We start from the raw sequence: 24,494 nt of genomic DNA, 5'->3' as shown, positions 1-24,494 counted from the left end.
GCCTGGCGGGCTACAGTCCATGGGGTTGCAAAGGGTCAGGCACGACAGCGATAAACAACAACTATGATTTGTGCACTCACTGCTCAAAGGCAGTCACTTCTAAATGTCAGTCTGAGTGGCACCAGGGAAGTTTGCTAAAAATGAAGACTCCTAGCCCCTTCCAGACCAGAACCACCAGTGTGAGGCCTCAAATCTACAAGTTCTTCATGCATTTTTCAATCAAGATAAAATTCACATACCATAAAATTTACCATTTTAAGTGTACAGTTCAGTACACTTATATTCAGTACAGTATATTCATAAGGCTGTGCAACCATTACCACTCTCTAATTCCAAAACATTTTTATCACGAAGAAGGAGTCCCATGCCAATCAGCAGTCACCATGCATTTCTAAAGCATACAGATTTCAAGTCTTGAATTACAAAAGTTTCCTCTCTCTCTCTCTCTCTCTGTATAGATAGATAGATAGATAGATAGAGATATATGACTATATATAGATAGGCTTCCCTGGTAGCTCAGCTGGTAAAGAATCCACCTGCAATGCCAAAGACCCTGATTCTATTCCTGGGTGGGGAAGATACCCTAGAGAAGGGATAAGCTACCCACTCCAGTATTCTTGAGCTTCCCTGGTGACTCAGATGATTAAGAATCCACCTACAATGCAGGACCTGGGTTCAGTCCCTGAGTTGGGAAGATCCCCTGGAGGAGGGCATGGCAACCCACTCCAGTATTCTTGGCTGGAGAATCCCCAAGGACAGAGGAGTCTGGTGGGCTACAGTCCATGGGGTCACAAAGAGTCGGACATGACTGAGTGACCAAGAATAACACAGAATATACATATGTATACACACATGTGCGCTGGCTTCCCTGGTGGCTCAGCAGTAAAGAATCCGCCTGCAGTGCAAGAGACACAGGAGATGTGGGATCGATCCCTGGGTTGGGAAGATCCCCTGGAGAAGGAAATGGCAACCCACTCCAGTATTCTTGGCTGGAGAATCTTCATGGACAGAGGAACCTGGTGGGCTACAGTCCATAGGGTAACAGAGAGTCAGACAGGACTGAAGTGATTGAGCACACACACACATTTTGTGTAGTATAAAACATATAAAATTGACCATCTTAACCATTCTTAAGTGTCCAGAACAGTCATGCTAACATTGCTGTGCCACAGATCTTTAGTAACTTTTTCATGTTGCAAAACTGAAGCTAATTGTCTGCTTACATTTCTGCTGCTGCTGCTGCTAAGTCGCTTCAGTTGTGTCCGACTCTGTGCGACCCCATAGATGGCAGCCCACCAGGTTCCGCCATCCCTGGGATTCTCCAGGCAAGAACACTGGAGTGGGTTGCCATTTCCTTCTCCAATGCATGAAAGTAAAAACTGAAAGTGAAGTCGCTCAGTCGTTTCTGACTGTTTGCGACCCCATGGACTGCAGCCTACCAGGCTCCTCCGTCCATGGGATTTTCCAGGCAAGAGTACGGGAGTGGGGTGCCATCGCTTTCTCTGGCTTACATTTCTACAGATATTCAAACATCTCAGCCCCCAATGTGCAAAGTTTTGTGCCAGGCCCTTTGGAAAGGGCAGTAAGGACAAAGACTGCTTGAAAGCGGGCAGGAACACAGGCCCTGCTCTCCAGAAAGAAATTCCTCTCACTTGTGACAATCCAGGCATTCCCAGGGACCGGCTCGCAAGCGCACGATAACTCTGTTCAGCTTTGCTCTGGGCTCCATGCTCGCAGTGCGTCCCTGGGAAGTTGCCTAAAAAGTAAATATGGGCATGGAGAACTTTTTTTCCCAATGTATTTTTGTTATAATCCTGCAGAAGGTGTTCCTGCCAGGATTAAATAAAAGAAACCAACAGAACTCCAAATTCCACTGCAGTCACATTCAGAGACGCTGCACGTTCATGGCGAGCAGCATTTTGCCTTTCTGGGTGCACAGGATCTGTTCACAAAATCCTCCCACGTTCTTCTAGATTCAAATGGGCAATCAAACCGTGTGTGTGTGTGTGTGTGTGTGTGTGTGGTGTGTGTGTTCATTTAATAGAACAAATATATGAAAATATGCCTACTGTTAATTCCCTTCTCATTGGGAGTTTTTTGACTCCTTAGCATCTGAAGACAGGCGGCCCCAGTTTCAGGCATTCCCCACAACCCAGGCTGGCAGTCCTTGCTGGCATTTTAATTACGAGGCTGGGAGTGGGTGTTTAGGGACAATGACATGACAGGATTGAAGATGTTCGGCTCGGCTCAGCCCTGGAGAGCTGGCCTCTGCCGCTGCCCATGCACGAAACCCGCCCAGTCATCGGCCTGCAGCCACCAGGCAGCGCAAACAGGTGCGCTCCGGCCGGGAGCGTGCCTGGCTTCTCTCTCTGGTATTGGCTGTGTGGTGGCTCCATGGGAACTCAGGGATGCTTGGGCAGAGTCACGTGGACGAGAGGCTCAGTCTATGTAGGAAAAGGTCACACGCTCACACACCTCCCCAACAACGACTGAGAGTAACGGCAGGGCCGTCCTCAAGAACTGGAGAGCCAGGCAGGGTTTTGAGCAGTCAAGTGGCAGAGACTGGAGTCTCAGCAACTCACGCTAGGGCATTGCTGAGTCTGGAGAAGCCAAAATTCATTCAGATGGCGCCTTTCCTTTCCCCCTGTGCAGCGCAGGCCGTGGCTGGCAGGGCTCAGAAGGGCTGTCCGCTCTGGCTCTTCCCTAAGTCTTGATGTCAGACTGCAGTTCACCTCTGTCTGTGTCCAGCTGAGTCCTCTGGTCCAAGGCAGCCTGTCCACACTGCTGCTGTCTGCCAAGCAGCCTTTTCTCCACGCTGATGAGAGCCGTGAGTGCTATGACCACAGCAGGGAGAGGCTCGGTTCCTCAGACAGGCATCTCTCTAGTCCTGAGCTTCCCCAGGACCAGCTGGGCTGTTTGCTGGAGGAACCCTAACCAGTCTCCAGAGCCTATGTGAATGCCTCCTCCAGGAAGCCTTCCTGCCCAGCCTCACTGGAGACCAGTCTGATTTTTCATAATCTCCTATCTTGAAGCAGTTCAATGGCTTGGAGGTCTCCCTGTCCCCCACACAGAGCCACGCCCTTATGCTCACGTGAGGTGGGTTCTTAAAAATGACAAATAATTCAGTTCGTCTTCCTGGGTGGCTGTCTGCACACACTTTACAGAGCTCTTCACCCCATGGTTTTCAGCGTGCCTGTGGGTGTCAGAGTCCAAGTGTGGGATGGCACTCCCACTTGGTGACTGAGGGCCTGAAACAATGTGATTCCCACAGGCCCTTCAGTTTGGAGGTGAGGGAAGGGACCAGGGGACTTTGCTGTCATTGTGCAGAGATGGTGAGGCTGCAGCGGAGTTCAGAGTGGAGCCTGCATCAGGACGGCCAGGTCTCAGATCTGGGCTCTGCTATTGACCAGGGTTGGACCCACAGTCATTTTTTGCAGCTGCTACAACAAATTACCAGAGACTTAGCAGCTTGAAACAATGCAGACTTGTCGTCTTATGGTTCTGGAGGTCAGAAGTCCAAAAAAGATCTCACTGGGCTAAAAACAAGGTATCCACAGGGCCGAAGTTCTTTCTGGAGGTTCACAGACAGAATCCGTTTTCTAGGTTTTTCTGTTTTCCAGGGGCTGCGGAAAATCCTCGGCTCTGGCCTCCTTCCATTTCCAAAGTCAGCAACAGCTGGTGGAGTCTTTCTCACGAACATCATGCTGACGCCTGCTGGTCCTCTTTTATAAGGACCCTGTGATGACATTGGGCCCACCCAGATAATCCAGGATAATCACCCGATCCTTAATTCAATCACATCTGCAAAGTCCCCTTTGCCATCTACATGAACGGTTATAGTTTCCAGGGATTAGGACGTGATTGTCTTTGCTGGGGGGCATTTCTCTACCTACTAGAGTATCCTTCAAGGTAACCTCTTTGTGCCTCAGTCTCCTCATCTCTAGAATGGGGAAGAAGTCTCCACCTCCTGCATTCTTGGGAGGAGAGAAATAGTCAATGGGTGCAGGCAGCAGAACCTGGCACCTAGGAAGGGCTCAATAAATACTTGCAGTTAGCATCATTACCTTCATATTTCAGGAGTCATCTGATCCTCAGTAGACAGTTAAGCAATGGACCTTTGGGGATGAAGAAAGGCTGGTTAAGGGAGCTTGTTAACTCCCTGCCCAGTGAGGAAAGCCTTGGCAGGGAGCCAGGGTGTGAGGAATGTGTGTGTGTGTGTGTGTGTGTGTGTGTGTGTGTAGGGGAGAAGGGCTATTGAGATGGTTATCTAATCTGCCCTTGAATGCTGGAGAAGGAGCTAGGCCCAGTGGTGGAGACCCTCCCCCAGGCAGAGGGAGGGACAGATACCAAGCTGAGGGAAGGACCCCAGTGTCTGGGAGGTGCCCCCTAGCTGGGGAGAAATCAAGGCTCCTTGCAGTCCTGGCCTCTGAGCTGAGCTACCAGCTTTCCAGTAGTCATATGACTTTCCAGTGGTCATGTATGGATGTGAGAGTTGGACTATAAAGAAAGCTGAGTGCCAAAGAATTGATGCTTTTGAACTGTGATATTGAAGAAGACTCTTCAGAGTCCCTTGGACTGCAAAGAGATCCAACCAGTCAATCCTAAAGGAAGTCAGTCCAGAATATTCATTGGAAGGACTGATGCTGAAGCTGAAACTCCAATACTTTGGCCACCTGATGTGAAGAACTGACTCATTGGAAAAGACCCTGATGCTGGGAAAGATTGAGGGCAGGAGGAGAAGGGGATGACAGAGGATGAGATGGTTGGATGGCATCACCAACTCAATGGACATGAGTTTGAGCAAGCTCCGGGAGTTGGTGATGGACAAGGAAGCCTGATGTTCTACAGTCCATGGGGTCGCAAAGAATCTGACACAACTGAGTAACTGAACTGAACTGAACCCTGTTTTAACTAGGGGTGAGGGTCTCCAAATCTGACCCCTGTCATCTCAGATGAGAAATTGGAGAATTCGCTATAAAGCTGCAGGCTGGATCTAACATGCTATTGCCTGATTCCCTGGATTCTCTCCAAGAAGCACTGGAGGTGTGGAAGACATCCCACCTCTCTCCCCCACTGGGCCAGCCCTCTTCCAGAAATCAAAACGCTAGCTCAGCCCCCTCTCCAGTCTGACTGCACTGGACTCCGCATTGGGCCTGAGGTTGGGCAGGCCATGGGAAAGGGTGGAACTGTGATGGGGAGGGAAAAGGCAGGCCCCCGGAGTTCAGTTACTGCAGCACCTGGGGCGTCCATGTGAATCACCCTGCAGGACCATGCCATGGCAAGATGGTGACCGTGGGAGCAGCTGCAGGGGCGGGAAGCCGTTTCCTCAGTCAGACTCGGGAGAGGATTCCTGAGGGCAGCAGAGTGTCCTTGTTCTGGGCCGGGACCCTAGGGTGTCCCCGCCCACAGGAGGCCCAGGGTCTGGCCTTTGTTCCTCTGCAGTCCTGGTAGAGGTGAGAGAGGCCATGGCGGTCAGGCAGAGCTTCATCCAGTCTGAAGCAGCGTCTGGGACTTGGAGCCAAGGAGTCAGGGATCAGACAAGGCCTGGAGCAGTTCGGTTCGAGGCCAAGTGCCCAAGGCTGCCCAAGACACAGTCGTGGCATTTAAAGAGCTCCCCTTCTGGTGGGAACAGAGGGAAGCTGTCATTCAGGGAGGCAGACATGCTAACAGTGGGGTGCCCGGTGCCCTGGGGATGCAATAAGCAAGGAGTCAGGGCAGACCACCCTGAGGAGCTCCTTGAAGGAGAGAAGCAGGGTACCAGGTGGAGCAGAGGCCAAGAGAGAAAAGCCTGTGCAAAAGAAGCAACAGCCAGAGAAGCCGTCTCCTGCTTCCCCCCAGGACAGTGTGTCCTGACAAGACATATAGGTTTTGGCAGAAGTCCTGATTCAAAGGTCAGCCTGGGCCACTCCCATAGAAGTGGAGGAGGGCACTCAGAGCCCTGCCATCGTGGCTTCCCTCCCCCCAAAACAGTGGCCTCTGAGCAGCCGTTTATAAAGGTAAAAACCTCTGAGGTCTGGGAGGTTCCTTCCTTCCATCCATCCCTCTGGGATGGGCCCTACAAGGGACTCTGCTAATAGCTCAAATTCAAGGGTCTGGTCCCTGTCAGAGGCTGTGGAGCAGGGCAGGTGTCCAGCCTCAGAGGGGAGGGATTGGCAAGGACTGGGCAGAGCCCCGGTGTGTCTCCTGGGAGCCCTCGTCTCGTCGACCTGGCAGCCTTGGCCTGGTGGGGTGGGGCCCAGGGGTGGGGCCCGCTGGTGGTGGCGGCCCGGTTGGCCCCCTGCAGGCGACCTTCCTTGACACTGCGCCACGCTCTTCAGCATGCTCATCATGTGTACCATTCTGACCAACTGCGTGTTCATGGCCCAGCACGACCCTCCGCCCTGGACCAAATATGTCGAGTGAGTATCCCCAGGGCCTCTCCAGCAGGCCCTGCCCCCTCTGCCTTTCCCTTTCGAGACTCCTGGCCTCAAGGTCACATGAGCAGAGACCCACGACTCACCCACCTGGGGCGCCCTTGGCCCAGCCCTTCCCTCTCTTGCTGCTTCCAGTCCTGCCAAATTTGTGCTTTGATTTGTGTCGTCAGGAGAGGAAGCTCTCTGGGTTGGCAAAAAGAGGGCTTTCTCCCTGACCCACCTGATGGTTTTGGAGAATGCACAGAGGCAATACTAACTAATAATTGAATGAACGCTTGGTGCGCACCAGGCACTGTCCTAGAACTGTAAGCATCATGTCCCGTGACCCTCACGACAACCCAGTAGGGCAGGTATGGCCGCTGGGCCCGTTTGACAGATGAGAGAGAACTGGAGAAGTAACCCCTTCAAACTGTGCAGCTAGGGGGAGTGGGCACCGCGAAAGGGCCCCCGGCTCTCCCTAGCTCAGCACCACATGCTGCTGTCTCTTTTCCCTAGATCCTACTTCCTATAACCAGTTTTAGAAAGCTGCCTGGTTCTTCCTTCCCAGATGAAAGTACCTGCCCTATGGGCTCTAAGAGGACCCAACACCCCTGGTGCATTTGGCTCTTGTTTTCAGGGGACCACCACAAGGCTGGGGAAGCCTCTCTTCCCTAGGCGGCTTGCCTCGTTCACACAGGGCCCGGCAGCATCACTGACGCTGCGCTCCGCATCCAGCTGCTAAGACCCGGAGACCAGCAGGGCCGTGGCCCTTTCCTCGTCTGGCCCTGTGGGCCGCAGCCCCGGCATCCGAGCCTTTGGGGTTGCTCCGCTGGCCCCAAGCTCGGAGAACAGCAGTCTTCTAGTCCCAGGTGTTAGAACATCAACCCGCTTTCAAAGCCAAGGCAGACCCCTGTACCCACCTACCCACAGGTGGTTGACGATAGACCAGGCTGTTCACTGAGAGTCCACAAACAGAAGCGCGGGGCCATGGCTCTGAGTGTCCTGACAGCCCGACAGTGGCCACAGAGGGTACCTCAACCCCCAGGGCTGCGGTGAGGAGACAGGTGAAGGGTCTTCTTACATCAAGACAACTGAGAGAAGATAGAGAGTTCACACGGGAATGTGGGAGGCCTGTGCACGATGCTGAGTAAACGGGATGATGCATTAGCCGACCAGGTTTTTGGAACAAAGCTCCAACTCCCAACTCCAGCTCTGCCCGGGGGGCTTTGCAGAGAGCCTGGTCTGAGGGCCCTCGCCGAGGGGGAAAGATGCACAGGGCTCATGCCAACTGGCCTGCAGGCTTCACCCCCCCGCTGATCTCTCCTCCCCAGGTACACCTTCACTGCCATCTACACCTTTGAGTCTCTGGTCAAGATTCTGGCTCGAGGCTTCTGCCTGCACGCGTTCACCTTCCTTCGGGACCCGTGGAACTGGCTGGACTTCAGCGTGATCATCATGGCGTAAGTACCTTGTGGCTGCGCTTTCTGGGAGAGGCCACACTGAGGGGCGAGGCCGCCACTCCTGGCCCCAGGCTGAGGCCACGCCAGCTCCACAGGTGGCTGCAGAGCAACGCGCGTTCCTGCTGTGGAGGTGGAAGACGGCACAGAGGCCCTTGGCTCATCCTGGTGGGGAGAGACGGGTTCAGGGTAGCTCAGGCTTCCTTAGGGCTCAGGGCCACTGGCTCATCTGTGGCTCCGTGGCAGCCTTGTGCTCAAGGGGCTTCATTAAGATTCAGGTTTCGCATCCTCTGTGCTTTCCGTCAAGGGAAACCAGTGTTACAACCTGAAATCTCTGGACCACTATGAAAAGTGACCTGGATTCCAAGGTGACTTAAACTGCAGAAGAGAGATCAAAGGAGCCCAGAGAAGTGGCCAGACATCCCCAGGAGCTCCTGCCAGGCACCCTGGCGTGGCTTCAATCTCCATTCACAGACCCCACGTCTGGCACATTGCGAGACCCCTAGTCACCGATATGATGCACTAGGTCCTCACACCAGCCAGAGAGGTAGACGGGATTGAGGTTCCTTATCTCCAGTTTACAGATGAGCAGACTGACGCCGGGGACGCAGTGAGCAAGTGCGACCCTAGGCCTGCTGCTCCACCGGCTGAAGCCGCACTTCCTTGCCTGGGAGGAGACCTCTTGCCGAGGGGCTGGATTGAGGCATGCCGCTCTTGATAGCTCAGACAACAGAGGCTGGGTTCTGGCAGGCTGGAGGGATCAGGGCAGGCCTCTCATGCAGGAGTCGTGGTCAGGGGCTTAGCCATCAAACCCATTCCGAAAGACTGATGTGTGTGGAGAGCCCAGTGGGTGCAGGGCTGGGTGCTGCACCTTGGCAACAGCAGAGCCGGTGAGGGTTATACTCCCTGCCCTTTCGAGCCTCGCTTTCCCCGCTGGTGAAGGGGTGGTGTGGAGCTGGGTGTTATCTGACGTGCAGTTCCGCTGCCGCTTTCTAGGTTTCTCAGATTGACTAAATCGGCCTGTTCATGACGAAGTCTTTATTGGCCCTTGGATGTGAGTGGCTCTGAGCTCAGCTATGCAGTGGAGGAGAGAAGGAAAGAGAGAGGCTGGACCTTGATGATGGGGTGCTCTCTGTCTTCCGGTCAGAACAGGCAGCAGAGCCCCCATTTCTAGGCACAATACTGGTCAGCTGACTCCAGCCCACCCTTTTATAGGTGGGGAAACCGAGGCTCGGAGGGGGCTACCAGTCACCTGGAATCCAGTGTCGATTTAGGCCTAGACAGAGCAAACAAGGGCAAGAGCCCTGGGCTGTGGGAGACAGACTTCAAACCTACAGGCCAAGAAAAGAGCCAAGTGTGATGAGAGCTGATGGGGGTTAAAAGCAGGGAGGGACGCACTCTGCTTTACCTTCGAGGAGGTGGCCCTGGCTGCTGTGTGGGTGCGACTCTGGGGAAGGCTGTATTGGGGGCCAGGAGAGAGAGGGTGGCGGCTGGGACCAGGGTTCCAGTGGAGAAAGTGTGAGATATGCTCAGATCCTGGGGGTGTTTGAAAGTAGGGCTGACAGGAGGCCTCGAGGCAGCTCTTGGCTTGAGCAGCTGGGTGGCCGGTGTGACCATGTGTCGGCCTGGAGAACGCAGGGAGGAGAAGACTCGAATATCCGTTCTGGAATATATTAGGTCTGAAAGCATCCAGGGTGAGATACCGAGTCAGCAACTGGATCTTCCAGCCTGGAGTTCAGGAAAGAGGTCCACTCGGAGGTATAAATTTAGAAGCCATCGGGATACGGATGGTATTTAAAGCCAGGAGACCGGATGAGATCATCTGGGAGAGTCGCCAGGGATGGGAAGCCGCCTGGGGACTGTACCCTGGGACGCTCCGACATCCTGAAGTCAGGAAGAAGGAGGATGGAGCAAAGAGACTGGAAGGAACCCCCGGGGAAGGCTGAGGAAAACCAGGAGAGAGCAGTGTCCTGAAAGCCAGCGAGGGGACGTGACTCGAAAGGAACCACAAGGAGGCTCGTGAGAACTGAGCTGCACTGTTGGAGTCAACAACGTAAAAAGGGCAGATGACTTTGACCTTGACATGATGGGGGACACAGCTGATTAGAGAGGGCTCAAGGCAGGGTGGGAAGAGAGTGGAGCAGGGCAAGTGTACCCATCTGGTCTGTGGGGTTTACTCTAAAAGAGGACCCAAGGTAGGATGGTGATCAGAGGGGAGGATGGGTGAAGGGAAAACCCTTAAAGAAGGGAGCATCTGTGCAGGTTGATGGGAACGATCCAGGAGAGAGGGCAAGTTGGTGATGGTGGAAAGGGGCCAACTGCAGGACCAAAGCCCTTGAGCTGGCCCCGAGGGGTCAGGAATCCAGAGTCTGGGGGGAGTGTTGGCCATAAGAGCAGGGAAGACAGAATTCCCAGGGGCAGTGGGGGTGGATTGATAGATCCGATGATGAGAGAAGGAATTTCTCTCCTGATTGCTTCTGTTTTCTCTGTGGTAAGAAGCAGGGTCATCAACTGAGAACACAGAGCTGGGAGGCGAGTCCCAGGTGTGAGAAGGGAGGTAGCGTTCTCTGTGTCTGAGCCACGACTGATGAGAGTGGAGTAGGATCCCCAGGCCCAGGCTCTCAGGTGCCCTGCGGGAGGTGGGCGGTGATCCACAGACCCCTGAGGGCCTGAAGTCACAGGAGGAGGATACCGCGTCTGCCTGAGCCTTCCCTACCTTCCTATCCTGGAGCCTGAGCAGAGAACTGGGTTATTGCAACAACACACCCAGAACCCTGGGCCCCTTGTCTGATGTCAGGAGCCAGGCTTTGCCTTGTCTTCAGCCCGTGGCTCTGGGCGGTGCTCCGAGTCCTCTCCATCTAGCTCTTAGGAAGTCCTCCTGTCCTGTCTCGTGAGAGGATCCAGGTCAGCGCCCACCCCCTCCACGGAACCCCAAGGGAAACTACTCCCTTCATTCAGAATCGCAGAGCAGGAGTGCCTTGCTCACCAAGGCCTCCTGCCCTCATTCTACACTGACCCTGGGCTGAAAAAGCAGAGCGAACCTCCACGGCGACCAGACTGTTTCCACGTTTCTGAATGTCTCACAAGAAATGGCCCGCTCACTTCCCCTGGAGCTGCCGGGCCCGTTGGAATGCCAGATTTGCTCTCTGGGCTAGACTGGCCCAGCACTTCGATTGACGGTGCTCCTGCTTTGCGAAAACAATGAATTACTGCTGTGGTTGATGCAGTGAAAAGCATTCTGCTATAACCAAAGTGATTCAGTAATGTGGGGCTCCTAGAATAATCAGAGTGGCAGGAAAGCTCTGTTCACTGACATTCCCCCACCTCCCCTCCGTTTTAATGATGGAGAAACTGAGGCTCAAAGAGAGCCTACCCCTTGCCTCAAATTGTAGGATGAATCAGCAGCAACACAGGGACTCAAACCAGGTCTCCTAACTCGTAACCTTGAGATGCACCCCTAATCTGATGTTTCTGACTTAGGCTTGCACCTGATCCCCAGTCCCACCCACTTTAGAGTGGAGGGTCAGAGGAGGGTGCCAGGAAGCCTGTCAGGCTCCACTTGCAACCCTCCAGCCGGAGCTCTTCCTGTGGCCCCCCTTTCAGCTGGGCATTACCAGCTGCCTCCCACCTTCTGGGGTTGTTATGGAAACCAAACCTGGAAGGGAAGGCAGGGAGGGCAGAGAGGAGAGGGTGGCAATCACCGCAGCAGCTAACGTGCCGGCTGTACCTCTGCCTTGCAGCCCAGGAGGGGCCGTCTGCCTGGAATGGGAGGGCCGCCTGACCGGATGGGGGCTGAGCAGGAGCAAAGCCGGGCTCTGCCCTCCTCGTGGCTCCTCAGCTTCCAAAAGCCTCTCGCACTGGGGCTGGTGTGATGGGGTAGAACTCTCACCCACCACCGTCTGCTCTTTCTGTGTCAGGGCCCGTGATCCCACCCCAGCTGTCTGCCCCTGCCCTGAGGCTCGGCCCCCACAGAAAGAGTAGAATGGCTCGATGGAGCATCTGGGCAGCACAGATCTCTGCTCCACCCCGCTCTGGGGCACTGTTGAAGCTGCCCCTTTGCTAGATATAGGGTCTCTCCTGCCTTGCCGTACTCCAGGGCCCCAGAAGAGGCTTCGGTGAGGGTCTAGGGCCCCGAGATGGGAAGTAGTCAGGCACCAGGTTCTGGGTCGAGTAAAAGAGGCAATAGCCCCCCGTGTCACAGACGTGCTCACAGACACACCTTGCCCTCACCCTGCCCTGCACCCCGCCTTCCAGGCTTCTTCCTCCTCAGTATTTTGGCCGCTGGCCCCGCCCCATTCTCAGCCACGCCACTGGCCTTGAAGGCTATGGGGAGCACACCCCTTGGGGTCTTGGCTTCCCTGTGCCCAGCAGGTGCTGACTAGAGGGCAAGCACTGCTGATGCTAGGGATCCTTAGGGGGTGGGGGAGGCAGGGTCTACACTGGGACGGGCACAGACTGGCTAAATCCAAGCAGGACATGGGCAGGGCTTCCCTGGAGACCCGAGGGAACAGGCAGGGTCTGGAAGGGACAAGAGACTGAAGTAGTTGGCCCCCTCTCTGGCACAGCTCTCTGCCCATTCCCTATACCCAGGAGACACAGCCTTGAAGCCAGTGTCCTCAGCAAGAAAGCCCAGTTCTGGGGCACACCCACTGGAGTAGCCGCAGAAAATGGACCCAGAGCCACCTGCAGGCCGGAACGGTGGCTTCCATGTAACAGTGACGTTGGCAGTGGTGCAGGTTCATCCTGACAGTCCCATGGCCACACCTCATCAGGACAGAGTCCAAGCCTGAGAGGAGAATGTGCGACCCTCGGAGGCCTGAGGGTCAGAGCCCTCACAGAAAGTGGACTAGCCATCCAAAGTGGAGAGGGAGCTTCAACCGAATCAACAGATGAGGTGATGTTCACCTCCCATCGGGAGCCAGGGCTGTATCTGACTATTGCAACCAAGAAAGATTTGCAGGCTGCCGTGAGTCCAGTGGAAGAAATGGAAACCACACCATAGAAAGGACCTGGTACAGACAGAAGGAAAGCTCTACTGAGAATGAGTCTGCTGACTTCCCATCCCTGAAGGGATATGGAGAGTGAGGAGGGAGCAGGCTTGGTCCACAGAGCCCCATGAGGATGGAGGAGCCTGTGCGTGGACGGACAGGAAGCTGGTGTCAGCGCTGGTCAGGCGGACCCGACCAACCTCAGGACACTGAGTCCCTGGCGCAGCCTGCCACATCCCTCCCTGCAGACCCCCAGAGCTTGAAGGCACATGCAGAAGCTCTAAGCAGAGTGGAAGGGCCTGGAGGGCCACCCTGACTGGCAGAGTGAGTCCATCAGCCCTGTCAACCCACCCTCGACACTCACCCAGCGTCGCTGGGCTGATGTCACTCAGACACCGGGTCGGACACACTTGGTTACACATGAGCCATCCAGAGTCCGCTGTTCTTTGTCAAACATCAGACACCTTCGGTTAAATGTCAGACACCTTGGATGTGAAACCTTTGATTAAATATCACCAGTCACTTGCCACTCTCCCAACGGTCCCGGGCACACACTATCCATCCATGCTCAGACAGCCTGGTCATGGGACCCATCCACGTATGTCCTTGTGCTCTGCTTGGGTGGGCCCAGCCCCCCGGAGACTGACACCTTCCTTCTGGGGCTATGGAATCTGTTGTCCAAGTTGGGCCCATGGCCACTCAGCCCGGCTAAACACTACTCGGGCCTGAGCAGGACATATCCCCAGGCGGGCTGCTTACTTCCCAAGATGATTCCTCCCATGGAGACCCATCGGAAGGGGACACCAAGACAGAGGTGGCCTCATGGGAGAGGGGTTGGCACATCCCTAGGACTCCACAACCTGCTTTTTTCCTCTTCTTTTGTTGGCCATTGCCTGTAGTCAAAGAGCTCACTATCTGGGCAACCTCCCATCTCGCCTTCCAAAGCATCCTCTTGGGAAGTCTTCTTCCTCTGAGTTCTCAGGTCACCGCCACCTTCTGACTTCAGGGAGTCCTGAACCAGCCCATGCACAGAGATCTGTGGTTGGAAGGAGCAAGCAGACTAACTTCAGACACCCAGCCATGCCTCTACAGTGGTCTCTAGGGCTTCTGAGTCCCACAGGTCAGAGCTTCAAGGCATGAGCCATGACACTGCAGAAGACACAGGGCACAACTGGGGCCAGACAGCCGCTTGCTTCCTTTATCACTTTCCCCCTGGAAAATGGAGTCTCCCTCTTGGCCATGTCCCCAGCCCCAGACCCCACCATGTGGCCGGGCGTCAGTCTCCAGTGGCATGGAGCATGTGGCAGAGTAGCCGCCTCCTAGCGCCGTCACCAAGAGAGTTGCCTGGGAGCTTGCCCTGTGGACACTCTTAAGGCATCCTCGCTGAGGTCCCCATGGCAGGAGGGATGAGAGCAGGAAAAAGACCTGGGGGAGGCCGTGGGTCATGCCCAGCCCTTCCCGTGGGAGCGGGAGAAGAGAGAGGGCTGGTCGGGGAGGGTGGGCTGAGCTGCTGCTTTGTAATTCCCAATAACTGTGGTTTGATTCTGCAGGTATGTATCAGAAAATATAAAACTAGGCAATTTGTCGGCTCTTCGAACTTTCAGAGTCCTGAGAGCTCTAAAAACTATTTCAGTTATCCCAGGTAAGATGCTCAGCTTTGCTCCCGGATCTCAGCTACAAGTGACTCTCTCTCTGTCTCCCCCACCCCCGCCCCGACGTGTGTCCTCCTGGTGTGTTGTCACTCTTGTGTGTGAATTTCCCCTGTTACAGATACACCACTGAATTTGTGGACCTGGGCAATGTCTCAGCTTTACGTACCTTCCGAGTCCTCCGGGCCCTGAAAACTATATCAGTCATTTCAGGTGAAAATCAGGTTAAACGCCAAGGCTGGAGGGGTTCGCTCGGGCCTTTCCAGCCACCTGGGGGCCAAGGCGACCCTCGGGAAGGTCCCCCCGAATGTGCCTGTCCCCAGAGTACCTTTCCCAGAGCTCGGATATGGGGGCTATCGGCAGTGGACACGGTTGTCCCCTCGGTGCTTCAAAGGGGCTCCAGACCCACCCCAGCAAAGCCCAGCACCACAGACCCCCGGGGGCCCAGAGTACACCATGGAAGGTCCTGGGTTGAACCCAAATTCTCCTCAGGACAGTGATTGCTTTCCCAAACTGAACTCAACCATCGGAAGAGGTCAAAGTTTATGTGTGTGTTGCTTCCCCTTGAAGCATTGTCCTGCAATCAGGACACTAAAAGAGCTATTTGCAGGGAAACCACACCCAGAGCCCAGAAAGACAGCATGGGCGTGGCCTTTGGTGGCTGAGCGCCCCGTCCCTGCCCTGAGCCCCCTGGGTGATACACGCACAGCTGGCACTCGCGCCCCATTCTGTGATCAGAGCGTACTCTGTGGACAGGCGCCGCCGGGCCTTGGCGTCTAACAGCCCTCGCTGCACGTGCGGTAGACGTTTAGCAAACCGTGCATGGTAGCCTCGGGAAGAAATTCTCCTTGACAACATGTTGGCAATTGTCCCCGGGAAAGCGGCTAAGGCCCCGGTGGCCTCTCCAGAAAGCCAGTCAACCCCATCCATCTAGGAACGTTCTCTAAGACTTCTGACGCTGTCAGAGCCCAGAGGCGCCTCCCAGCATGTCCACACTCAGAACTGGAGCAGGTGCTTCTTTTGAGCAGGCAGCTGAAAACAGTTTGTATGCCACCGATCTGGAGAGACGGCAGAACCAGATGGTGGTATCCACTCCTGATTTGGAAAGCGGATGGGTCCTGGGCCCTTGGCCTGCTTTTGGCTGTTGCTGCCTCCAGGGAGCCAGGGGCCCTGGTCTGAGCTCCCTGAAGTTCGGCCTCCCCTGGTGGGGCTCATTTATCATATAAGGGGAGCCCCTACTCATGCTGACTTCACACTGAGCCTCAGAATGCTCTTTCTGGCTCTGATCCCACCATGGGCTGAGCACAGGAGCAACTTGCCCCCACACTCCCCACAAGTGGCCCAGGCATGCTAAGAGCTCATAGTGAGTGGGACAGGCTGCTCCAACTCCCATGAAGCCTCCCCCACCCCACTGTCGTAACAGGTGTCATTGGCCTTGGTACACACACATCCTCAGATACTTCAGGGTCTGTCCTCTAGGGCCCCGGGGACTTTATAGCACATACCCAGCGAAGGTAGGAAAGCACACTGACCAGAGCCATTAAGAAAAGGCATGCCCCAGTTTGTTTTATTACAAAAGGGTGACAAGAAACTGTTTCTCCGTCTCGGGTTAAAGGAGAGGGAGCCCGCCATTCCCAGCCCAGCCCCACTGGATCTCTTCAAAGCTGCCAGACAGCAGCTCCTGAAAGTGAGCATCAGGAAAATGCTGTGGTCAGCATTACGGAAGTCTCCCTGGAGGAGCTGTCCCCTGCGCTGAGGCTTAATAGCCGTGGCTCTCTCCAGACCTCAGTCTCCTTTGCTTTAAAATGGGAAGGAATCGGAATGGTTGGTTTCTAACAGCCAGCCTGTTAGAGCTTCAGTGGAGGGAGACTTTCCCATTTGATCCGCCAGGACCCATCCCTTCCTGGGTCTTTTCAGAGAGAACCCCTGTCCCTGATTGGAATCCTCCTGGCCAGAAGTGGACTCTCATCAATCTGAGAAGTGGTTAAAGGGATGGGTCGCCAACTGACTGTCCCCAAGAACACTGTCTCCATAGACTAGGAGGTGTTCAGAGCCTTGAACTGAGTGCTTTAGGCCAAAGATGCTGTGGAGGCAGAGTCCAGTTTGGAAATGTGAGCTGCTGCCCACTGCCGCTCACTTTGCCCCCTTCCCCGTGCCTCTTTCAATGGGCATGGCGAGGAGAACCAGAAGCCCACCACAGGGTTCCAGAAGCTCTGCTAGAAATGAAGCATAGTCCCGGACTACAGAGGGCTCGTGAATCCCATCACCACCACCACCACTACTCCGGGCCCAGACCCCTGCGAGGTCCACTCACTGCCCAGGCAGTTGCCAACATCTGCCAGGACGATTTCCCAGAGGACGCTGAGTGCCTCCGAGCCCCGGGCAGGCAGCAGCGTTGCTGGCACTGTGGGGAGGACTTCCTCTCCCCTCTCCCGTGTTTGCCCATCGCTGCCTCCTTGTCTCTGAGTCATGGGCACTGCCACACGGGTGCTCCTAACACATTAACCGGCTGGACGATGGATGGATGGGGCTTAATCTGAGATCTGGCCGCTTTGATGGAGGGCTGGGGAGGAGGGGTGGAGGGGGTGAGTCCCCGCTGCTGGCAGAAAAGCTCCCTCGCTGCCTATGCTCTGCTCGAACTTGTGAACTTGCCACAGGCCCGCAGCCAAGTGTCACACCAAAGGCGTCCACACGTGCTGGCTTCTGCAGGGAACGGGCCGTGCAACTAACACATCAGGCCTTTCAGCTTTGGGGAGCAGGATGGATGGGGATGAGTCCCCAGGGCACAGGGCAGAGGAGGAAAACACAAAACAGGTGCCCCTGAGCCTTTCCCAAAAAGTGTGACCTGAGGCAGAACAGGCTCCTTGGGACATCCCCCACCACAGCCTTGCCGGATCCCACACCCCCACACACACCTGCCTGGCTTACATGTTCCCCTGCTGAGAATGGCTGTGTCTCTTCCCATCTCAGGGTCAAGGCCAAGGCTCTCCGTTGCCCTGCAATGGGCCTGGCCCTCTGTCTCCTTCCCAGGGACCACATTTAAAGGGACCAGTGAGAAAGGGACAGGCTTCAAGTGTTTTCTCCTTCAAGGAAACAGCACTGTCCGTGCTTATATCAGGTATCTGGCTATGGGAGAGCAAAGAGAACGAGGCCCCTCTGAAGACACACAGAGGCACTCCAGGCTGGGCTCCCGCTGCAGGGGATCAGGACAGAATCTCGGCAGCAGAGGAAGGGGGGAGCTTTGGTCTGAAAAACCCAAGAGAGGCCTCCCTCCCGTGCCCACACCTCATGATCGCCCGCCCAGCCCAGCGCCCCTCAGGCCCGGCCCCTGCTCACTGGGGCAGGGGGTGTGGCACCACAGGTGACCCCGCGCTCTGCCTGCCTCCCCCAGGCCTGAAGACCATCGTGGGGGCCCTGATCCAGTCTGTGAAGAAGCTGGCCGATGTGATGGTCCTCACGGTCTTCTGCCTCAGCGTCTTCGCCCTCATCGGCCTTCAGCTCTTCATGGGCAACCTGAGGCACAAGTGCGTCCGCAACTTCACGGTGCTCAATGGCACCAACAGCACCAATGCCTCCGTGGAGGCCGACGGCCTGATCTGGGCATCGCTGGACGACTACCTCAACGACCCAGGTGCCGACTTGGCTCTGTGGCCCCCTGGCAGGGTTCTGACACCCCCACCAGAGCTGGGCATCTCCCACCCAGGGCCGGGCATCTCCCATACAGGCCTCCTTCCGGGGACATCCAAGCCCTACCCGCCCCCCTAGAGACCTGGCTGGGTGTCAGGGATCCCCGCCCATGCCCTCTGGGGCTCCGGGAGAGAGGACGGCAGAACAGCAGTCTTAGCACTGAGTTCTCAGGCTGCATGGGGAGATGACCCTTGAAGAGCAGGAGGATGGAGAGATAGATAGGAGAACAGCAGTTACCACGTTTGCAGGGTCGGGAATGGTGAAGAAACCAGCCTGCCTGCAGGGGGAGGGTTTTCTCTTGGGAAGGGGTCGGGGAACAGAGCTGGGACAGTTTTTGAGGCTTCAGAGTGGAGACCCCAACTGCCTGGCATGGGCTTTGTCACTTGAGGTCAGTGATCCTTGTCAGGATGTTAATTCCATCCGTGTGCAGCCCAGGACAAGCTCTGTGATGCTGCAAAGCCACGTGGGCCCCTCAGGTTGTCTCACTGCCGTGTGGGTTACACTTCCATCCTCCAGGCTGATGGCCAGAACCCCCCTTGTCTAGAGCCATCAGTCTGGACCAAAGGTTGATGGTAGATGGTGGTACAAGGCCATGTGCTCGTCTACAAGGGCCCCAAGGGCCATTCTGAAGTCAAGGCCTCTAACCTACACCAGCAGTCCACTTTGGAAAAATGAAATAGATGGAAACTCTGTGAGTGAATCTGCTTGTGATGCAGCTGTGGCCATGTAGCAGCAGTTCCAAAACTTTCATGCATGCAAGAGTCACTGGGAAGGTTCCGGGAAACACAGACTGCTGGGCCCCACCTCCTGAGTTTCTGAGTTGGTATCTCTGGAAAGTTGCCTTTCTCCCAGTTGATGCTTGATGCTGCTGGTCTTGGAAAACTGCTGCCTAACACCGAGGCAGGTAGTGGGGCGGGAGGGGGACTGATAGATGGCCTCAGAGTGGAGGCGACGGGATTGGTGTCCCATGTCTTACCTGGTCCAAGCTTAGCCCTGTCTGAACAGACCCCTACCTCCTAGTTCGTGGCCTCTCATGACCGAGGTTGGCCCCTGAGTGATTGGAGCAGGTGTAGAAGTTCCCTGTGGGGACTTCCTGAGTCCACTGGGGACACTGACAGGTGACTGTCTGAGGAGGAGCAAGCAGAAGGCCAGAGAAGCAGCCAGCATTGCCTCAAACCTAGCCAGAGGGCAGAGGTCAGGGCCGGAGCAGAGAAGCAGACGGAAGACACCCAGTGGTGCCTCTGTACCCCTCCCCACATCCAGGATGTAAGTTGGAAACCCCAGGAGTCTGGACCCCACACGCCCCTCCTTATCAGATGCTTCTCTTCCAGAAAATTACCTACTCAAGAATGGCACCTCTGACGTGTTACTGTGTGGGAACAGCTCCGACGCTGGGTATGTACCACCCACCCCCCAGGGCCACCTCACCCACCCAGGGGACTCTCCTTCCAGTGCTTTCTGTTTATGCCCTTGATACCAGGGACAGCAAGACCTTTCCCTGGTTCTCTTCCCAGCCAGGTCTCTGGAAGATTCCCCCCACCCCCACAGGGAGACAGCCGGGAGAGGTAAAGAAAGAGAAGGGGGCTCACCTCTGCAGGGAGGGCAGACAGAATGCTGAAGAGAGGACCCAGGAAGCACCGCAGGGCCCCCCACCAGTCCAACCCTGGCTCCATTCCCTTCCCAAAGCCCCCCAGGGTGGCACCCTCCCCTTCCAGGGTTCGCTTTCTCTGTCTTGAACTGTCCATCAGGTTAAGAGTAAGCATGGCCTCCCCTGGTGGCCTAGACTCTCCTCCAGGGCAAGCAGGGTGTGGCTCCCAGAGACGCCCAGTGCCACATGCATCTTCCAGGGCCCTGTGTGCGCCTGCACCTCAGGCAGGGTAACTGCTCCGCAGGGCCACACAGGCTTACCGAGGGGAGTGCTCTGCGGGGCAGTAGGCCTGCTCGTCTGACTGGAGTTCCAGAGCCCTTCTTGTTGCCAAAGAGAAAGTCTTCTTTTCTTAATTTAGCACATCAGCAAGGCGCAGAGGCCCCTTGGTTGCATCCTCCTACTTGCCAAGTTTCCCTTGTCCCCATCCTGTCTCACAGTCCACTCATGGCTCCAGCCCAGTGCTCCCTTTTGGGAGAGAGACTGTCCCCTCCAGACATGGCTGGGCCCCAGCCTGTCCAGCCCGGAGTCATCCCGCAACCCCGTGGTCTGGCCTTTGCCCGGGTCTGGCCTATTCAGCTCAGCCTCAGTGCTCCCCCTGAGTGTCTGTCCTGTGCCCAGCTCCCCTGGGGTAGGCAGGCAGGGAAGAAACCTGAGCCAGGCCCTGGACACTTCCTCTGGGAGGGGAGAAGCAATGCAGACACCAGCTGGGATGGCATGTCGTGTGGACAGAGGGAGCTGGATTTAGGCCTGGCAGCAGACAGATGAAGAGAAAAGGAGAAGCCTGTCCCGGGTGGGAGGCACAGTATGAAAAATCAGGAAGGCAGGACCCCGCTGTGTGGAACTAGAGTCTCAGGGACAGAGGCCCCCTCACAGCGTGGAACAGAGTTGGTGCGTCTGGCCACAGGACATGTCCCGAGGGCTACAGGTGCCTGAAGGCAGGTGAGAACCCTGACCATGGCTACACCAGCTTCGACTCCTTCGCCTGGGCCTTCCTCGCACTCTTCCGACTGATGACGCAGGACTGCTGGGAGCGCCTCTACCAGCAGGTACGTGGGTGCGCAAGGCCGCCAGGATGGGCTGAGCGCCCAGCAGCAGGGCCCAGGCTGCAGAAGTGACTAGCTACAGGCGGCCCCAGCAGCTTCCCCACTGGCCAGAACAGAGTGGGGACAGAGGGCTCTTGAGGGGCGGGGCTCAGCAGGCAGAGAAACTTGCCTTCTGTTGTGACCAAGGACCCAGCCCTCTGTATAAGACACTCTGTGCTCTGTGGGTGGGACGCTAGTTCACCCTATGTGATGCAATACTTGCTCTGTCAACTGGAGCATTCTGCCTCCTCCCACGAGTGGGGCACCACCCCATGTATGTAGGTCCCTCTCTGTAGGTTAAGATGCTTCTGTCTTTAGGCGGGACATGTTCTACTACCTCTCCATGCTGTGGCCGTTTGAACCCCTGGCACAGCCAGGCTGGGCAACTTGGAATTTACGCCCATGACCCAGATGGAGCCCCAGTGAAGATGACCTCTGCCCCCTTGCTCCTCCAGACCCTGAGGTCTGCAGGGAAGATCTACATGATCTTCTTCATGCTGGTCATCTTCCTGGGCTCCTTCTACTTGGTGAACTTGATCCTGGCTGTGGTCGCCATGGCCTACGAGGAGCAAAACCAAGCCACCATCGCAGAGACAGAGGAGAAGGAAAAGCGATTCCAGGAAGCCATGGAGTTGCTCAAGAAAGAGCAGGAGGTGAGTGAGCAGTGCAGCCAAGGAACCTCCAGACCAAGCCTTCACCTGACCGTGGGTGCCTACAAGCGTGATACCTGCTGGGTCATACTGGTATCTGGGGGTGTGATGCATGTTGGGTAAAGCTGGTACCTGCTGTGCAAAACCAGTGTCTGGAGGTATGATGCATGTTGGGTACAGCTGGTGGCTGTAAGTGATGCATGCTGGGTAAAGCTGGTACCTGCTGGATAAAGCAAGTGTCTGGTGGGTATAGATATTTCCTGTGAATGTGGTGTCTGCTGAATAAAAATTTGTTAGCTGCTGAGTGAAGACAGAGCCTGTTCATGAGGTGGGTGTAAGTGGTGCCTGCTGAGTAAAGGTGGGCCTTGTGAGGATGGTGCCTGCTGGGGGAAAGCTCTTCCCTATGACCATGGTCTCTTCCGGATGAAGTGGTGCCAGGTGGATAAAGGTGGTGGCTCCAGGCTAAAAGCGGTCACTGTGAGCCCAGTGCATGCTGGGTAAAAGAGAATCTTGTGTCCATTGACATAGTTTATCCTGGTCAAGGGATACCTTCTGTTGGGATAGGAAGATCCAAGGTCAAAGGCTCAGGCTCAGCAAATGAGGACTGGTAATGCTGCCGTGGCTGTCCCCACAGTCCCACACATGGGTGCTGGCAGCTAACTGCGGAACAAACCTTTTAGAAGCCAGGCCAAGGACATCCACAAACTGCCCTATTCCACCTCCTCCAGCACTCATTTTGGCCAGCCAAACCTTCTAGAAGATCCCCTGCCCTCTAGTTCTGTCACTTCTGCTCATCAACACCCCCAGTCGCACCTGCCCAACACTCTACTCTTTCATGAGCTGTCCACTTTCGCCACTACTCTCCTCCTCCCTGGATCTGGATGTTTCTCGAAACATCCTGGGTCTGTCTGTGCACACCTCTCCATAATGCCCCCCTTTTGGGGTGAGTGGGCAAGTGCACTTACTGTTGGGGAAAACCAAGGTGCTGATAGTTGCCTGGCCTACCTTGGCTTGAGTCTGCACCCTGTCTCCATGACCATGACATCCCTTCTTCCACCATTTTTCAGGCCCTCGCCATCAGGGGTGTGGACACCGTGTCCCGCAGCTCCTTGGAGATGTCCCCATTGGCCCCAGTAACCACCCACGAGAGAAGGAGCAAGAGAAGAAAACGAATGTCTTCAGGGACGGAAGGGTGTGGGGACGACAAGTTCCCCAAGTCCGACTCAGAGGATGGTCCCCGAGCAGTGGTAACCCCCAGCTGCGGCTCTGCCCCTTTCAGGATGGATCTGGCATCCAAAAGCCATCATGCTAAGCCTAGTGCTATCAGAGCCCCCATGGTTGCTCCCCAAGGAAAATATTCCTTGAGCCCCCTCCCAGCCCCTCCTGTTTCCCATGGCCACTCTTAGAGTGGAGAAGCCCTGGGCAGAGGGATAGGGTAGGTTTGGGTGTTAGCGTATCCCCAACCTCAGCTAAGTCCCAGCACTGGATTTGGGGGCACCCCTGTCATGTGGATTGGTAGGAGCTCACAGACATGCCCAGATGAGCAAGGGATGTGGCTGATTGCCGAGGTCCTGCTCGGGCCAGGCCTGTCTATACCATCAGGAGCCTTCTGCTGCTTCTTTCCCATATGAGCTTCAGTCTCAGAGCCCCAGGAGCCCAGGCCTCAGGTGAGCAGAGACCCTAGAAAATGCAGGATTGCCTGTAATCTGCACCCCTCCTCGGAGCACCCCTAGTTCAGCCCCCTCGGTTCCTATGTGGCAGACAGAAGCCCTCAGTGCTCCAAGTTGAGCCGGGGCCGATACCGTGAGTGACAGGCCAGGAGCACGTGAAACGCTGTCCCAGCCATGTCCTCTCTCCGTGCCTTCAGAATCGTTTCAGCATCACCCATGGCCTCAGCAGGACCTCCATGAAGCCGCGCTCCAGCCACGGGAGCATTTTCACCTTCCGCCGACGGGACCTGGGCTCCGAGACAGATTTTGCGGACGATGAAAACAGCACTGCCGGGGACAGTGAGAGCCACCGCACATCACTGCTGGTGCCTTGGCCCCTGCGGCGGCCTAGTACCCTGGGACAGCCCAGTCCCGGAACCTCAACTCCCGGCCACGTGCTCAACGGCAAAAGGAACAGCACTGTGGACTGTAACGGGGTGGTCTCCTTGCTGGGGGCAGGAGACCCCGAGGCCACCTCCCCAGGGAGTCACCTCCTCCACCCTATGAAGCTGGAGCGCCCCCCGGACACGGTGAGCCCGCCCCACGGCGCAGCACCAGGCACATGCCATCTCCCAGACTGCTCACCACAGCCAGGTCTAAAAGTACTTGCCAAGTATTTACTGAGCACCTACTGTGTGCTGGGCTCGGGGATAAATAAGCCTACCAAAAAAAAATCTCTCCTTCCTAGACTTTCCAGACAGACACAAATCAAGAAAGAAAAAGAAGAAGAAAAAAAAAAAAATATATATATATGCATATCAGGGCTTCCCTGATGGCTCAGTGGTAAAGAATCTGCCTGCCAAAGCAGGAGACCTGGGTTCGATCCCTGGGTTGGGAAGATCCCTTGGAGGAGGAAATGGCAACCCACTCCAGTGTTCTTGCCTGGACAATTCCATGGACAGAGGAGCCTGGTGGGCTACAGTCCATGGGGTCACGAAAGAGTCGGACATGACTTAGCGACTAAACAACAAACGAACGAATATGTGCATATAATGGTGATAAACAGGGATGAGAGTTAAACATTTAGCAACTAGCCAGGCACTGAGACACTGCAGTGGCAAGACCGGTGCTCTGGAGGCCCTGTGTGTGCCCGGGGTGGGCCCGGGAAGGCTGTGGACCCTAGGCAGTCTGGAGAAGGGCCAGAGTGGCAAGGGGACATTTCCTAGGTTCTGGGCAACAAGAACCTCATCAAGTTTGAAGTATTTCAGAGCTTTACAAACCGGTAAATGTTG

The 24,494-nt window shown here is 55.8% G+C and overlaps 1 protein-coding gene across 8 annotated transcripts in view; it reads left to right on the top strand.

The window, feature by feature from the left end:
* SCN5A (sodium voltage-gated channel alpha subunit 5) overlaps positions 1-24,494 on the top strand; it is a 103,849-nt gene that overhangs the window by 22,574 nt on the left and 56,781 nt on the right. For 4 of the 8 annotated variants that reach the window (XM_061395966.1, XM_061395964.1, XM_061395960.1 and 1 more), the window contains exons 4-12: positions 6,309-6,398; positions 7,724-7,852; positions 14,608-14,699; positions 17,878-18,117; positions 19,505-19,568; positions 20,726-20,867; positions 21,359-21,556; positions 22,621-22,800; positions 23,421-23,792. In XM_061395966.1, coding sequence (XP_061251950.1) covers positions 6,309-6,398; positions 7,724-7,852; positions 14,608-14,699; positions 17,878-18,117; positions 19,505-19,568; positions 20,726-20,867; positions 21,359-21,556; positions 22,621-22,800; positions 23,421-23,792 — 1,507 coding nt within the window. Of the gene's footprint in view, positions 1-6,308; positions 6,399-7,723; positions 7,853-14,387; positions 14,480-14,607; positions 14,700-17,877; positions 18,118-19,504; positions 19,569-20,725; positions 20,868-21,358; positions 21,557-22,620; positions 22,801-23,420; positions 23,793-24,494 lie in introns of those variants that run through there. The other 4 variants (XM_061395967.1, XM_061395965.1, XM_061395961.1 and 1 more) reach the window with 2 other exon arrangements.

This window comes from Bos javanicus, chromosome 22 (assembly GCF_032452875.1).
Source record: "Bos javanicus breed banteng chromosome 22, ARS-OSU_banteng_1.0, whole genome shotgun sequence".
Taxonomy (NCBI): Eukaryota; Metazoa; Chordata; class Mammalia; order Artiodactyla; family Bovidae; genus Bos; species Bos javanicus.
The sequence above is the reverse complement of the archived record's forward strand: the minus strand, read 5'-3'. Positions and strand labels throughout refer to the sequence as shown.